The sequence below is a fragment of the Brienomyrus brachyistius genome, chromosome 8 (genome assembly GCF_023856365.1).
Source record: "Brienomyrus brachyistius isolate T26 chromosome 8, BBRACH_0.4, whole genome shotgun sequence".
Lineage (NCBI taxonomy): Eukaryota > Metazoa > Chordata > Actinopteri > Osteoglossiformes > Mormyridae > Brienomyrus > Brienomyrus brachyistius.
The window spans coordinates 20,563,376-20,580,455 of record NC_064540.1 but is presented as its reverse complement, the minus strand read 5'-3'; the positions used below and the strand labels follow the sequence as shown (position 1 = coordinate 20,580,455).

Here is a 17,080-nt window from a genome sequence, read left to right as displayed (position 1 = left end):
CGTTTATTACGCCAACTGTAAAACTAAGTGCAAAACCAACATTGCACTCAGCCCATATTCAACTATTGAAGTTCATGCTTTAAAGGGGTTTGTCTCACAAGAAAAGACACTGTAGATAAAAAGAAGAAAAAGCTGATGTCTAGGAGGGACCAGCACGGCAAAATATCACGGCTCCACTCACAAAGGAAATAACGAAACCCGTTTTCTATTTCCAGACGTTATAGTGACTCACGTCTGAACCGGGTGGTGCCGTGGGTCAGAATCAACCATTATACTGAATCGATTGGAATGTGGGGGGGGGGGGGAATTCAGAGAACTGATTTCATTCTGCTGGTCTTCAGGACATAAGGGAGAGGTTGACTGTTGGGAGGAAGGACCACATGCAGCCTGAACATTAACTCCGGTTGGGAATATCTGCTGGGGTGTGACGCTCCCCGTCTGGGTGGTGTTTCTCAGGCGTGTACAGAGCTATAAAAAGCTGCTGCCCCTATCTTAAATGAAATATGACTCTCAGGCATCCTGCCCACACTCATAATGGAATATGTAGGTTTATGGAGAGTAAGAAGGGGGCGTCAAGCTGCATATCATAAAGCGTAGCCATGTGTGCACCACTCCGCAGGCACTCGTGTGAGCCAGCTCAACACTTCAAACAGGGAGTCTAGTGAGCCAGGGTGCTCGCCAAAGAGGCAGGGCTTGGCTTCGGCTTTCTGAAGTGACTTGAAGCTTTATTTGCGACTCGCACAAGTACAGGTACATTGGAATGCTCTTTTTCTCATATCCCATCACCCTCTTCTTTGTGAGTGAAGCTTGGGGTCTGAGCGTAGGGTCAGACCATTTATCCAGCGTCCCCGGAGCATTGTGGCATGTTAAGGGCCTTGCTCAGCGTTCAGGCTGCAGGGGGGCCTTAGTCAGTCAACCTCTCCTTTATGGTCCTAAGACCAGCAGAATGAAATCAGTTCCTCTGTTTTTATCTCACATTGCAATTGATGCAGAGTAATTAATATCTGATTCTGTTCGAGGACACCACCCAGAACAAATGTGAGTTACTGTAACATCTGAAAATAGATAAGAAAAACAATACCCTGCTCAAGGGCCCAACAGAGATGTGACAATTCTTGCAAGGCTGGGACTTGAACCAGCAATGTTTCGATTACAAGCCTAACATTACCCACAATGCACCACTCCTGCCTCACTCTCTTTCTCACAGAAAGCCTGCATCCTTTATGCCAACAGCACAACAGTTATCAGCTGCATCTGATAGGACTCTGAAAAACGAGCCATTGTAAAGGTCAGGCATGTGACCAGAAACCCCCCCCCCCCCTCACCCCCCCAGGCTTCCACACGTGACCTCTAACGGCGCCGGGTTTGCCTTGGCACCGCACTCTGCTAACGGACCAGGCTAAATGCCAGCATGGCTGGTTGGCACCAGCGGGGTGAGAGGTTCCCGCTAAGCCTGCTTCCCAGAGAAGCATCGTCTGGTAAATAACGCCTCAGAGATGCCCACAGCGGCCCCTGTTCAACCAATCAGGGAAGTAGGAGGTATAGTGGTGAAGGACACAAAGTGGGTCACACTCCGTTGCTTTGGATCACAAGCCCTAGGTAAGATGAGGCTTCCAATGTGCTATCCATGTAAAGGGACTGAAGATCATTTGCATATGGTGGTTGTGGTGATATTGAGCTGCAGTTTGACAGAAACCCACCAATGATACCCAAGCAGCATGAGCCACAGGTACTTACACAATTGCACCATTTAGCTGTCAATCAAGTGCATCATCCAATCCGTAAGCCATGGTATTACAGGCAAGGATGTCGACACATGTATGAAACTCAGATAATTTTTTTCCTAACTTCCCAAAATCACCTAAGAACTTACTCAGAACCAAATTATTTATTGTTAACTTGATAAAGCTGATGTAATTCTATTGTAATACAGAACTATGTTGAACAGGAGGCCTAATGGGCAGCTAGTGGGGTCAGATCTGCAGCTACCGAATCTCATTTCGCACACCTTACAAATCAGCAGAGCAGCGTCCAAGTGGCAGATTCGCGGCGGTCAATGTCATCGGCGTGAGCTAATTTCACGTTCTGCTGTGTACGTCAGGGGGTGGAGGCATGGAGGAACCTTCCCTACATAATGCCTGCAATGACACCAGCTCCCCTTCGCTGTCAACGAGCCAATCTCCATGGCTCCCTGTGAGGCGGTAGCTTTTTATTATTCTGGTGGGGTGGCCTGGCCTGCTTTCCCCTGCTTGGAAGAGCACGGAGCCCAACTGAGACCTTTGTGTGCTCCCAAAACCGCAGGGGTTGCTCTTCAAGGAGAAAGAGGGGATTGGAAAGAGGCACGTGTGAGTGTGGAAGGGAGGGTGAAGGGGCATGGGTGGGGGCGGGGGGGGGGGGGGGGTCACTGGGAACGATGCCAATCCAATTACAGGCCGCTGGGTAAGCTGGGTAACATTGACTGAGCTGTGTTTGCTCCCATTCTCTCTCCCATTATCTCCTCTCCAGCTCTCTTCAGGGTCAGTCATTGACTCAGTCACACATCCATCACTTTTCCATCCAAAGCAGAGCACAGCCCGCCTCCCCTCGCAATGCCATCCCTCTCTCACACTCACAAAACATGCGTTTTTACCACAGAAATGGCCACCAGAGCCAGCAAACTTGTGCCTTTATTTTCCACAACAAGCATGCCTAAGCCACCTGTCACATCCAGCACGCCTCCCTAAAGTGGCCCTGATGAGCCACCCCTGGTGCTTGTTACCCCTCGTTAGTCTTTGTATTTAAGTACCTGTTTGTCTCGTCGGTCCCAGTCTGGGCATTTACGTCAAACTCTCTTGTTGCCTGTGCCCTTCCTTGCTCCTCTCCTCCCGGTTTGTGATCCCTTGCAATCTTCTTTTATTTCTCTGTCCTTTGAGTTCATTAAACCCCCTTTTGTGTTGCTACAACGCCTGCCCTCAAGTCCTTCATTCTTCAAGTCATGACAGAATGATCGGACTCCCCTGTTACCTCAGTCCCTGGATTCAGACCTTCCTGCATCCCGCAGACTGGATTCCTCGTTCCCCGGATCCGACAGAGGAGGTTTGGCGTTGCATGGGGGAGATGCAGCAGCTTATTGAATGTGAAGCCACTCGGCCTGCTGCCTCTGCAGCGTGAAGCCTCTCAGCCTGCTGCGGTCCCGCCATACTCTGCTACTCCCCCCGCTGGCCCACCACGGATTCGCCCACCAGCTTCTCGCAGCTCTGCCCACTGGCTCCCTGCAGCTCACTGCAGCTCTGCCTGCCATCTCCAGCCACAGGAGGAAGAAATGCAGGAAGCTGGCTGTGCCCTTGGCTGCCTCCTCGCCTGACTCAGTGCCCCCAGATCCCTGCCCGGGGGATGCTGCCGCCTGTCCTGAGTCCCCAGATCCTGGCCCAGAAGGGGCCGCTGCCAGTCCTGCATATCCCGGCTTCGCCCCGCAGGCCTCCAGGTGTCCCAGCTTCGCCCCGCAGGCCTCCAGGTGTCCCAATTATGACCTGCTCATCTCTACCCAACTCCCTGGTCACTCACTGGATTGGAATGATCCCGCTGGGCCTTGCTCTAAGTCCTGCTCTGTGGTTCTCCTCCTCAGCCTGAAGTCCACGCCGACCCAGTCCTAAGTCTCGGTGCGGTCAGCATTGTCGGCTGGGGCCCCCAGACTCTCATCTGTTTGACACTGTAGGCCTGGATACCTCTCGTCCTGCGGCCATGAGGGTAAGATCTGCAGTTTTCTCCAGCCCTGCAGTCCCTTCAGTGCCCTCTAGTTCCGCTGGTCCTCTGAGGCCCTTGGGCCTTGCGGTCTGGACGAGCCCCATCTCACCAAGAAGCAGGCCCAGAAGGACTCGTGTCTGATGTCTGACGCCCAGTTCTCCAGGATCTCGGAGACTCCCCGGACTTTCCCTGTTCCCTCCAGTCATGACTGGGTCACTGTCCTGATACTGGGTCCTGACCCTGTTATGACTTGACCTGTGTCACTTATTACCCCCTCTGCTTGTCTGCCCTGTTCCAGTGTGGCGTGTTTTGTCTGTATCTGTCTGTCTTATATTGCCAGTCTCCACTGATGTTTAATGTACGTCCTTCCAGTTCCTGATGTGTTCTTGGTGCTTGGTGCCACGTTTGGCCTGTTTTGTCAATGTGATTCTGTTCAATGTTCTCTCCTGCTCTTGTCTTAGTCCCTGGTCTGGTCCCTGCTTGTTCAGTGTCCATGGTTAGGCTGCACGTCCTGCCCTGTCCAGTGGTTCTGCTCCTGGGGTCTATCTGTACCCTGTGGATCCTGCAATGCTCTGTTCAGCCCAGTGTCCTTTCTGTCCCCAGCCCTGTGCATCCCCCCCCCCCCCCCCCCCAATGTCTGGTCCCCTCGCTCGTTCGTCCTTTGTGCCTGGAGTGCACACTTCATAGTGACATCACCGTTCTTAATTGTAACTACATCAACCCTTTTAACCACACCTTTTAAGCACACCATGTTAAGAATAGCGTGGACCTGGATCTTTACATGTTCTATCAATGACTTGACTGAGATGCATCAGAACTCAGCATCACCATGGAGGCAACAACGACAACACCAGCTGACCAGAGGGAGAGAAGCCTGCTTCTGAAATGCGCATCTCAAGCCCAGCATCTTTGGGCAACAAACTGCATTGAGGTTGTGACCAATCACTCAGCAGAAATGCAATATAATAATAGTGCATCTAGAAGTGATGAGAAAGTGTTCATGAATAAACAGGGCAGCAGACCTTCCCTCTAGACCCAATCAACAGCTCCCTTAAACCTGCACAAATCCTCCAATCAATGCTCTCATTCCAACAACATCCTATCCCTTTCGATTTCAGTGCCTCTTCCAGGCTTGTTCTGATTGGTCCAATACAACTAAAGGACACATGCAGTGCAGCAGCCTCTTTCTCCTTGCAGGCACTCACCTTCTTCAGCCGGCCCTTTCTGGTGCCCAGGAAAGCCACACTGTAGCCATCGTAGTCATAGGCTGCTACGGCGGTGAGGCGCTCGTGGCTCTCGGTGTACACCACCAGGCCGGACACCAGCTCTGAGCCTCCCAGGGGCTGGTTAATGTCCAGCCCGCAGAAAGAGTCGTCAATAGGCACAGGCTGTGAGAAAGAGTGAAAGAAAGACAGAACATTAATAAAACCATTATCAAACTTAATTTCCACTCAGCAGTCAAAGCAGTTAAAGTCACAAGTGTACTCAACAACAATAATCTCTGGCATATAATTTACATATTTTGCATTGATAAAGCACAATGAAATGAAATTAACTGAAGGAACCAGAATGAGCGAGAGTGTGGGGGAAAGGAAGGGAAATTAAATTTATTTCTCAGGTGCGAGGGAAAGCGAGACCTTCCAAAAAAATCAATGACCTTGTGTTTATTATCATGTATATTGTTTATGCCACTTAGCAATTCAACGTGTTTGGTTTATTTTTTTGGCAAGAGAGCTAATTAACATTAGATGCTATTGTGATGTTAATTTTTCAGTGATTCTGAGCACAACAGTTATGCATATGTAAATGCAGAACAAGAATAGAGTAGGTGTCACATATAAACATTTCCACACATATATGACACACAGACACAAACACTGTTTTCAGTGTTCATTCTGTATGTCTGTTTCCCTGGCTGCTTTTTATTATTACGATAATTATAACGATAATGAGGTGTATTTCCGTTTCTTTGCAGTACATCATAAGACACTAGAAGGATCCAGCGAATCCCTTTGGGATTATCATAAAAAAGAAGTGGACTGTGCATTTGGGATATTTCTGTTATTCTGTACAATGATATTTTTAGAATTTCTGATGTGCTGGTAGACATTAGGAGAATGTCTCTCTGCTGTAAAATACACAGATTTTTTTACTATTATTAATATCTTAACCAAGAGCACCATTGATACAAATACAAGAGTGTGCTCTAGACACATTTAACAACTATTCAATTGATTTCCTATTAAAGCTCTTGGATTTTTTCCTCCACAGAATGCATGGTGACTTCAAAGTCCATTTTCAAAGGCCGTGTGTACATGAAATGCAAACTAATTTGCAAGGCCATCCTTAGATAACGTCTGGCAAGTGCGGCACTATCGGGGAATGGTGAAATGCCTGCAGACATACGGACCAGTGTCACATGCTGGAAAAGCTTAAAGCCTGCATATGTAGTACGGATCGGCAGTTACCACTGACATGCGGGAAAGGTCAAAGGTCAAAGGTCTTACGCTCAAACCCTGAAGCAGCGTCACAGAATATAAGTGACAATGTGTGCATCTGTGTGAAGTCTTACAGCACAGGTACTGCGAGCAGCAGGAGTGTAACTGGACCAGCAGAATATAAATCTTGCCCTGAATAGCAGTTAGCAGATACTTGCTCGCATGCCTGTTGGTATAGAAAAGGATTTTTTTTTTTTGAGATTAAGCAGCCCTTGGTAATAGCCAGTGGGCTAACCCTCAGCACACATGTGAAAAGCATTTCATATCTGCCGCATCCAAAGGCGGATTCATTCACTCGGATCATTACAGCGCAACAAGCTGTCATGGAAGAGTCAAGCTTCGGTAAGAATGGGAGATGGGACCCATAATTCTCTGCGTTGCCCAATCAGGGCCACATCAAAATCAAGACATCAGTTTTTAAAAAGGTCATTCTCATAAAAACATTGCCATTTGACCGGAAACGTCTGGGTTCTGTGATTAAAACTAGCAGGACATTACATTAGCAGGACGTCATAATTAACATCCTGTCAAAATGATGTGCGAATCTGGGGTCTTACACATCTATCTGCCTGGATAATCCTTTCTATATAAAGATACAGTATACAGACACAGTTTTATGACAGTGAATATTTTTAGTCGATGACCCTCCCCTTGGCCATGATCTCTGAACCTCAGCCCCCTGTTTAACTGAGAGGGTAAACTGGGTACCTGACGGTGGTGTATACTGATTTGCCCCCAGGAACACAAGATAAACAATAGCAGGGGTTTAGTTTTAAGCAAAAGGCACAAATGTTGCCTCATTTCAGGAAATATCACGCAGTACATTACCGATTTTATCACTTCTATTAAAATATTGAAAATATCTTTTGCATTTTAATTTGCACACAGATATTTTAACATGAACTAAAGAAGATGTCTAATTTATCTCATGAGCCAAACAATGTAATGAATAAGAATTCGCAAGATTTCATAAAACACATCATTCATATTCTCTACATTCCAGTTTTGGGTTAGTCTGCAAATACTGTAGCGAAAACAGCATATGTTGGGAGGGTGCATGATTCAGGGGTCAGTGCATGTATGTATGCATGTCCAAAATCACAAATCCCTGAGGTTTCGGCTTTGAAAAAGGGGCAATTCACTGACTGCCCTACCCCATAATCTTCGATAATCCTATGTGGCTGTTTGAGAAGATTTCTTTCATTGTGGTAACACTGACAGGACGAGCATTTATAAACCTGTGGGGATTAAGTTCTCTTGAGGTGATGTTTGACCTGAATTCTGGCCTCTCCCTCTTAAAATGGAAGGAGGAGATGCAGATGGTACAGGCTGAGAACAGCACCCCCATCTGACTGGGATCCATCCCTGGCACGTTGCTAATCAAGTGTTCAGGGAGGCTAAAAAACACAGTCAAGAAAGATCCCAGGGGGTTCGGTTTAACACAAAGGCAAAATGGAGCTTCTCATCCAAGAGGAAACATTATTAAGGAGAAGATCCTGCAGAAACACACACACACACACACACAAACAGACACACATATACAGTTTATGGGCCAATTAGTGTTTGTAATTGTCTTTTAATCCATTTCAACAATTAAAAGAACTGCAACACAAAAGGTTAGTAACCCCTTGGGACACATCTCAGAAATAACGATGCCAACAAGATGTCACAGACGCATGTCCCATACTGCAGAGAGGCAGATTATGAGGAGAACACCCACGTAAAATCATTTCATATTCCTCTTCCCCTCCATCTCTTTCTGTCTCTTTCTGTTAGCCTGTCTCTCTGTCATTCCGTCTCCCTTTGTCTTCCTCTCTGTCTCCTTTCTCCCTCCTCTCTTTTATTCTCTCTCCCCCTGTCTCTCACACTCCTCATTTCCCACTTTCTTATTCTCTATTTTCACCTCTCTCCTTCAGTATCCTTCTCTCCCTTAGTCTCTGCCTCCCCTCATCCCTTCTGTCGACTTTTCTCCCTCTCTCGTCTGTCTCCTCTCCCCCTTGCTCAGGCCATCTTTCACTCTTGCTGCCTCCATCTCTCTCCCTCGGTCTCCCTGCCTTTCTATCTCTGCCTCCTTCTACCTCTCCTTTACCATCTTAGTCTCCTTGTCTCCCTGTCACCACCTCTCTTCCCCTCTCTGCTTCTCGCACCCGCCTTTTCTGCCTCTCTCTATCACCCTCTTCTCTCTCTCAGTGCCATATTTATTCGATTGCATTGCGAAGTGACTGCATCTCTTTGATATTTGCCAAGAAACGCAAATCCCCTCTCTAATTTGCAAATGTTTTTTCAGTCATTATAGACTTAATGTGTGCCTTGCACCAGTGCAACTGCTAAGCCGTTATTGGCAATTATGCGAAGAATAGTTCATCAGAACCGTCAGATAATAAGGCCCACAATAGATACCACAATAACGTGTGTCATTACAAATTGGCCCAGTCCTATTCCTCTCAGCGGGTGAGGCTTACAGAGTTTACTAGCTTGATCTGGTTAGACATGCAAAGGCAGATGAACATAACCCGTGAGCAATTAACACATGTTAAACTTGTTTTTTTTTTTGATGCGTAGGGACTGAGCACGACTTTGGGACCCCCCGAGAAGCTGGATCAAAGCTGCAGTTGTTCCGGAAAAAGCCAAGAAATTATTCTTGACTCTCTGGATTGTGTTTTTTGTGATTTGCAGCTCTGGTTGAGCACATTAGTGGGATTGCGGTGGTTCTTGGCGGTGTTTGTCCAGACTGGCATGCACACGTTCTCCCTCAGGGCAAATTCTTGCACACACATGCTTAGCACTGCATCTATGTGCCTACGTATGTGTGGCATGTCACCCTACTTGAAAACCACAGCAAACTGACCTGAACTCTTGACATACACTGAACAAAAATATAAACGCAACACTTTTGTTTTTGCTCCCATTTTTTATGAGATGGACTTAAAGATCTACAATTCATTCCAGATACACAATATTACCATTTCTCTCAAACATTTCTCACAAATCAGTCTAAATGTGTGATAGTGAGCACTTCTGCTTTGCTGAGATAATCCATCCCACCTCACAGGTGTGCCACATCAAGATGCTGATCTGACATCATGGGTAGTGCACAGGTGTACCTTATACTGCCCACAATAAAAGGCCACCCTGGAATGTGCAGTTTTGTCTCACAGCAAAATGCCACAGATGCCACAAGCATTGAGGGAGCGTGCAATTGGCATGCGGACAGCAGGAATGTCAACCAGATCTGTTGCTCGTGCATTGAATGTTCATTTCTCAACCATAAGCCGTCTCCAAAGGCGTTTCAGAGAATATGGCAGTACATCCAACCGGCCTCACAACCGCAGACCACGTGTAACCACACCAGCCCAGGACCTCCACATCCAGCAGGTTCACCTCCAAGATCGTCTGAGACCAGCCACTCAGACAGATAATGCACGGCCCCATGTTGCAAGGATCTGTACACAGTTCTTGGAAGCTGAAAATGTCCCAGTTCTTGCATGGCCAGCATACTCACCGGACATGTCACCCGTTGAGCATGTTTGGGATGTGCTTGACCGGCGTATACGACAGCGTGTACCAGTTCCCACTAATATCCAACAACTTCGCACAGCCATTGAAGAGGAGTGGACCAACATTCCACAGGCCACAATTGACAATCTGATAAACTCTATGCGAAGAAGATGTGTTGCATTGCATGAGGCAAATGGTGGTCACACCAGATACTGACCGGTTCTGAGTCCCCAGACCCCCAATAAAGCAAAAAACTGCACATTCCAGGGTGGCCTTTTATTGTGGGCAGTATAAGGTACACCTGTGCACTACCCATGATGTCAGATCAGCATCTTGATGTGGCACACCTGTGAGGTGGGATGGATTATCTCAGCAAAGCAGAAGTGCTCACTATCACACATTTAGACTGATTTGTGAGAAATGTTTGAGAGAAATGGTAATATTGTGTATCTGGAATGAATTGTAGATCTTTAAGTCCATCTCATGAAAAATGGGAGCAGAAACAAGAGTGTTGCGTTTATATTTTTGTTCAGTATATTTCTGTACATCAACAATTGTCAAAGGCAAAGCAAAATAGGGGCACTATACCAGGCAGAACGCAACACAGAATCATCGAGAGAGCAAATGGGAGGCAGGCCCTTACCGCCTTGGTACACTGCACGTCCTTGCCCAGCAGCCAGTGCAACTCCAGGTTGCCCTCGCCCTGATAACAGGACTGGAGGCGTTCCTGGATGTGGGCGTTGATGTCCCGGATGGCGAAGACGCAAAGGGCCGAGTCATCAGGCGGCCGGTGATACTGCTTCTGACCCTTGGAGAACACGGCAAACAGAACGTCATCCTCAGGGCTCACTCCAAGTGTGGCACCAAGTCTGCGTCCCGCCTTGGCCAGGTAGGCAGCCTGCAGGAGACGGTACTCAATGCCGTGGCTCAAGCAGCCCAGCGGAAGGGAGACATACGAGTGGAATTTGTGGTCGCCCTTGCAGAGGCGCACAACGCGGGAGGTGTAGAAAAGGTCACCGGCAGAGCCTGCAGCCGCGGCAGCTCCACCCTCAGGGATCTCAGGCTGAACGGTGAGGAAGTAAACGAAGGGGCCGCTAGAGAATCCGTAGATGTAGTAGATGTCAAAGTGCGGCACGAGCGCCAGCGTGTCTGAGGGGATCTTGATGAGTGATGACACAAAATCGGTGTGGAGCTCGTAGTCCAGCATGGCTGAGGACTCGGGGTCGCGAGGTAGCTTGCGGCTGGAGACCGTCGGGAAGTAGTCCTGTTTGCCACCCACTGCAGTGCCAATGAAGAGCGTTCCGGCCCCACTCTGGGAGGGCACGATCACTCCAAATGTGGCCCCCGTCCGGTTGACACTGGAGAGGTAGTGTTCCTTCTTGTGAGAAGGCTCTGCCAGGATAAAGAGGTCATCCAGCCGGAGCAACTTGCACACGCCCTGGTAGAGGCTTCCACAGGCGAGGAGCCGGTTCTGGGAGTAATCAACCAGGAGAAGCTTGTTGACGTTATTGGTGGGTGCCAGCGGCTCGGAGCACGGCTGCACGATCAGAGGCGGGTAGCAGTTCTTATTGTCATCCTCAGGGCCCGTGTTGTGCGACACCAGGAGTGTTAGGTTTGGCGATAGCTTATACACCCTATTCACAGCGCCGACATAGACATGCCCCGTGCTCTGGTGCACTGTCAGGTGGTTGAAGGACCACTCCTGTCTCTCGGGGTGGAAGCTGTTGAAGGCCTGGCTCCCGCTGCCTCCAGGGGTGAACAACACCAAGAGCAAGACCCACCACACTAGGGGCCACATTCCCCGAAGTGTCCGATGACAAGCCCACTGGCCCTCCATACCTCCGGGGGCCAAAACGGGCAGCAGAAAATGTGTTTGGATTAGAAACAGGAAAGGAGATGGTTCCTAATGTATTCCGACTGCTTTGTACGTGGTTCCTCAGGTTGTTCTCACATCTCAAGCTCTCACATGATTCTGGAAAAGAAACGGAAATACAGAGTCACATGTCAGTTTGGGGGGGGGGGGGCACTTCAACTCAAACTGTGAATATGAAATGAAAACACATGGGGGGGGGGGGGGGGGGGGGGGAAATGTGTCATTCACTGTTCTGACTCAAGTTCCTTCCCCAGATAGGATACTGGCAGAGAGGCTGCTGCTGCTGGCATGAATGACAATGGCAGGAAGTTTCGAAAGAATGTCTTTTCCAGAGGAAGCACTTCAAAGAGTCCAGCAACCATGAAATAATTTGCAAAGTCACACTCGCCTTCAAACCATTTCGCTGAGATTTCACCAGATGCTTTTAAATGTCGCCGAAATATTTTTGTTGCGCTGCAGAGCTAATCTGGATGAAGAATGTATGAGATCAAGGAGAAATGACCGTGGTTTAGTTCTGTCCCTCAGCCCACAGCCTTTACACATATGGAATGCTATTTCCTGTCAAATCACTAGGTTCAGTTTCTCATGGCTTAGAACTAAGGAACCATGCTATTCCTTTTCCTTTCCCTCAACTAGGAAGCAGATCTGAGTCTCAGCAACACGTCAGAACTCTGTTCCCGTCTGTTCCCACACTATCGTGCTTGCAGACGGTCAGCGGACTTGCTCCATTCACAAGAGCCATGCAGTTTATGTGACTGTGGTTTCACCCAGGAGTACGTGGGCGGATCGTGGCAGAAGAAGGACATCAATACAGAACAACCATGTGAGTGGCTAGAGGGTGCCCCTGTGAGCCTCTAACTCTGGTTGAAGGCCCCGCTTCAGCATCTAAGTGTCGTACCCTGACATACTCTAATTAAAGGCTAAGATCATAGGATCAACTGTATCACCTTTTCAAAAGCAAAATAAACTATGCAGCTGCCTTTTGAAGTCAATGCTAAGAAACCCCCGACACCAAAAAAAAAAGTGAAGGATTATGGGAATGCTCCCTTAAGGGAAGAAGAACATGCGTCTAAGGTCGGTGGGGTACAATGAAGGTCTATTCATGCCTTGAGGGTAAGAGGTGTCATCATGCTCAAAGCTCTGGGCTCACTCCCAGTAGCGTCTTGGTTTACATCCTGCCGGAGGCATTGTGTTTACTTACTGTATTCACCTAGCTGTGTCATGACTTGGCTGATTCTGAGCCGGATGTGGACGCTCCGAGAGCAGAAAGTGATGTAACACATGCAGAGTCGCTTGTCACGGAATCTGCTGTCGCGGAGTTTGCTCATCACAGGATCACTCGTTGTGGGATTGCCCATCTTACAACACCCTCGGGCCACCTGTCCGTCTGGACACTCAGACACACTATTTTGAGGCCTAGCCCCCCTGCTTTGCCTTAGTGGATGGAAAAGCGGCACACAAGGTATGCTGACTGAGGGACTCCTTTCAGGTTTACCTCTTGATGAACCACAAAAGCACCTAAGCAGATAGTTCATCGCAAGCAAGCCTTCATTAACTCAAGGGTTAGAGATATTGATCAGGAAGGTGGTAAAAACATGGCCTCTTATATTAAGCTATCAGACCCCTTTGTGCTGTTAGCCCAGGGGGAGATATGCTACTGTATAAACTGGTCCCCGGAGAAGCCATTTGTGAAGGGGGGGGGGGGGGGGGCACAAATGCTTTTCTAAGGGGCGGGGGGTTTTTAACAGAGACTTCAGTCCCCCAAAACAGGAGCCCCAGGGAGTTTACTAAAGGTGTGGTTTTATCAATTACAAAATTTAATTACCAAATAGTCCAAAGCACAGACAAACAATCTGTTACCTCCATGATGTTTTCCCAGCAATGCTCTTTTCCGCATTTTCAGATGTGATTCCCAACCGTTCAGCGAAGTGAAACCTCCCGTTTTAATGAGAACTGCCCATCTAGACAAAACCCCTTTATTTACTGAGGTGCATAGATAAACTGTTTCAGGTGACTCTTGTCCATCCATCCATGCATCCAACAGATTCAGTACGGGGTTATGGTAAGCATGGAACCTGTCCCAGGAGAAAATGGGCATGAGGCAGGGGGAACACACAGGATGACAGGACAGGATGCCAGTCCATCACACTGACCCACACACACACACAGGTCTGTAATTATATCTTTGTTATATATTATATCTTTGGAGCACGCATTCATTTTTATGGGAAAAACCTTAATCCCAATCACGACACCCTTAACCCCTACCCAGCTTTAACCTTAACCAAAAGTAATCTATCTATCTATATCTATCTATATCTATCTATATCTATCTATATCTATCTATATCTATCTATATCTATCTATCTATCTACCATTCTGTCACAGCAACTCCTTCAAAAACACGGCTGTACTTCTCCCCTTCAAATATGGAGTTGTGCATCACCACAGGAGAAACAATGTCCAGCACTGCATGCCTTTGCTCCCAACCTGGGGTTAATAAGGTCTGACAGGGCTAAGAATGAAGCCACGTCTTCCTGGTGTTGTGTGGCATTGTGGATTAACTGGGAGGGCTTTCACAGTAAGATGTAGGGGTCAACCATGTTGGAACGTCGACTGGATCTCTCGAGACACACTTTTTTTGGGAATTAATGGAGCACTCTGGGGGTGGGGGTGGTGGGGGGGGGGGGGGGCGTAAGCTGAGGCAACCGATTAAGCTGAGACTGAGGTGGAGTGAAGGAGAAACGACTGACAGCAACACATGAGGCCTCGTCGGGACTGAACCCCAGCCACAGCATGACCCTGCAGCTGCAGCAAAACACCCGCAGCTCAATTTTTTTCCAGAACCTCTGGAGCGCAGGTTTCATTTTCATTTAAACTGCTCCTATGAGCCTCCATGCAGGACTGAGTTGCCATGGCGAAGAAGGAGAGAGCTGCCGTCGAGCCAAACAAGGAGACGAGTTCTCATCCCGCATCAGCAATGCATAAATGTAAATTACTGAACAATATTCACCTATCTGTCTTCTAACTCAGTGTTTCCCAATCCAGTCCTTGGGGACCCGCAGACAGTCCACATTTTTGCTCTCATCTCTGTCTGGCATGGAACTCGGAGAGAGCAAAAACATGGGCTGACTGTGGGTGCCCGAGGACTGGACTGGGAAGCACTGGTCTAACTGTTTATTTTGGTCATAGTCAAAGTGGGGCCTGGAGCCTATCGCAGGCCTTAAGCAGGGGGCGCCCTGGATCGCTGATCTAAAAACTGTCCTCATGTCCTTTGGGTTCTAGACAACACACCCAGACCTTGTTACTTGATCCTAGTTGGAGCCCTTCAGAAGACCCAACATCTGTTATCTTCTTGCTTGTTTCCCTTGTGCCAAAGTCACAATGCATATTTTCCTTCACCCCAACTGTTTGGTTAAGTCCCTGTTCCCTCCCATCGAGCGTCAAAGGCTTCTATTCACTGTCCAGCCCCAGGGAGAGTCAAACATGAGATGATTAGCAGGTCCAGAATGAGATAAAAAATGGAGGAACAAAAAGAAATGATTCCTCCATGGAGTAGAGACTGACTTCTGCTTGTGACCTGGGGATTATCTGCGGGAATCCCTCCGGGCCCGAAATCTCTTTGAAAAGAGACAAACCCCTGCAGCTCTGAGCGGCAGAGGGGGACGTCACCAGGCAACCAGCGAGCACATGGCGGCTCCCCTTCCCCTCGCCCGTGTCTCTGCCGCCTCATTTAATCCCATCCACCTGCTGGCCTGATCTGCTCACACTCTGGCTCCTAGATGCGTCAAGGAGCTGAAAATAAAATTAAATGCATTTATAAATTCAGCTTCTTTTAACAAATCCAAATTATCTGTCCAAAAACATTAGCAGGATTATGAGAAGAGGGACTTGGTCTCCTAAAATGCGAGTCTCCTGTTGTGAAGACTGTAGCTCCAAACTGCCGTCACAGCAGCTCCCTCCCAGAGGACCATTTTACTCCTCACTCCTGGGGAGTGACTCACACACACACACACACACACACACACACACACATCAAATTGCACGTAGCAATGTATCGCAAAATTGCACAGACAGACAGACACACACACAGGTTTGTAGCTTTGTAATTATATACAGTACTGTGCAAAAGTCTTAGGCAGGCAAAGCAAATGATGTTTAGATTATCCTCATATTGGTGTAAAACTATGATATTATGCCTGTCAAAGTGTGTCAGCTTAGCCATTTCAGAACCTCTGCTAAAATCATCCTAGTATTTGCAGCGACCGTCCAGTGCAGCCATGTATTTTTTGACTTGGCCACTAGCACACCTCATACAGCTAGTCAATCTGTCACTGACTTTTTAAACCAATATATTTAATTATTTAATTGAGCTGTCGGTGAAATGTAACAAAATCATGGAACAGCTGAGGTGCCCCTGAGGAGAAGTTTGGGAACTGAAGCGGTGTTCATCTAGCCATCCAACTAGATATCAGTAACTTTTTAGAAAACAGAAGAAATTATTACTAGTTTTTATTGTGTCACTCTTAATTTGCACGTGTTCTAAGGTTAAATTGTGTTTTTTGTTCTAAGCCAAAATACACTTCCTACCCAGATAAACCGCTTTAAACATTTTTTTGGACGCCTAAGAGTTTCGCACAGCACTGTGTGTATATCTACCATCCATTCATTTCTTTGGGAAAAACCCCAAACCCAACTATGACACCCTTAAGCCCTACCCAGTCGTAACCTTAACCATAAGTAACCAAACAAAATACAAGACTATTTGGTATTTTTTGATTTCCGTGCAAAGCAGTCACAGAACGTTGTGCAAGGGGTCACGCATTGGTGCAGCTACTGGTGACCTCACACTGACCCACCCATCTGAATTTGAGGAATTCAAAAACAGGAAGTGACAGGGGATCGCTGCATGCGGAAGGCTAAAAACAGGAGAGAGACACACCCCGAGAGGGCACCGGAGGAATCCCAGAAGCTTCCAAGAAAGTTAATATGATTAGTGGAATATTATCCTAAAGACATGGACATGGGGACATGGAATTTTGGCAGGAGGTGAATCATGGGTAAAACCTCAGAGACCGACAATTAAAAATAGTACATATATAAGCTGATGGAGAAACAGGGGGACAGGGAGAGAGACAGGGGGACAGGGAGAGAGACAGGGGGATAGGGATGGAGAGAGAGGGATAGGGATGGAGAGAGAGGGACAGGGATGGAGAGAGGGACAAGGAGAGAGACAGAGGTAAAGAGATGGAGAGAGAGGGACAGGGATGGAGAGAGGGACAGGGATGGAGACAGAGGGACAAGGAGAGAGACAGAGGTAAAGGGATGGAGAGAGAGGGACAAGGAGAGAGACAGAGGGATAGGGATGGAGGAAGGGATAGGGATGGTGAGAGAGGTATAGGGATGGAGAGATAGGGACAAGGAGAGAGACAGGGGGACAAGGAGAGAGACAGAGGGATAGGGATGGAGAGAGGGATAGGGATGATGA

General features: G+C 47.9%; 1 protein-coding gene across 2 annotated transcripts in view; it reads right to left on the bottom strand.

The window, feature by feature from the left end:
- The window catches only part of plxna2 (plexin A2), a 109,938-nt gene that overhangs the window by 79,718 nt on the left and 13,140 nt on the right, over nucleotides 1-17,080 (bottom strand). For both annotated transcript variants that reach the window (XM_049023443.1, XM_049023442.1), the window contains 2 exons: nucleotides 10,363-11,691; nucleotides 4,929-5,111 (listed from right to left, as the gene is read on the bottom strand). In XM_049023443.1, coding sequence (XP_048879400.1) covers nucleotides 4,929-5,111; nucleotides 10,363-11,556 — 1,377 coding nt within the window. In that variant the 5' untranslated portion in view covers nucleotides 11,557-11,691. The remainder of the gene's footprint in view (nucleotides 1-4,928; nucleotides 5,112-10,362; nucleotides 11,692-17,080) is intronic.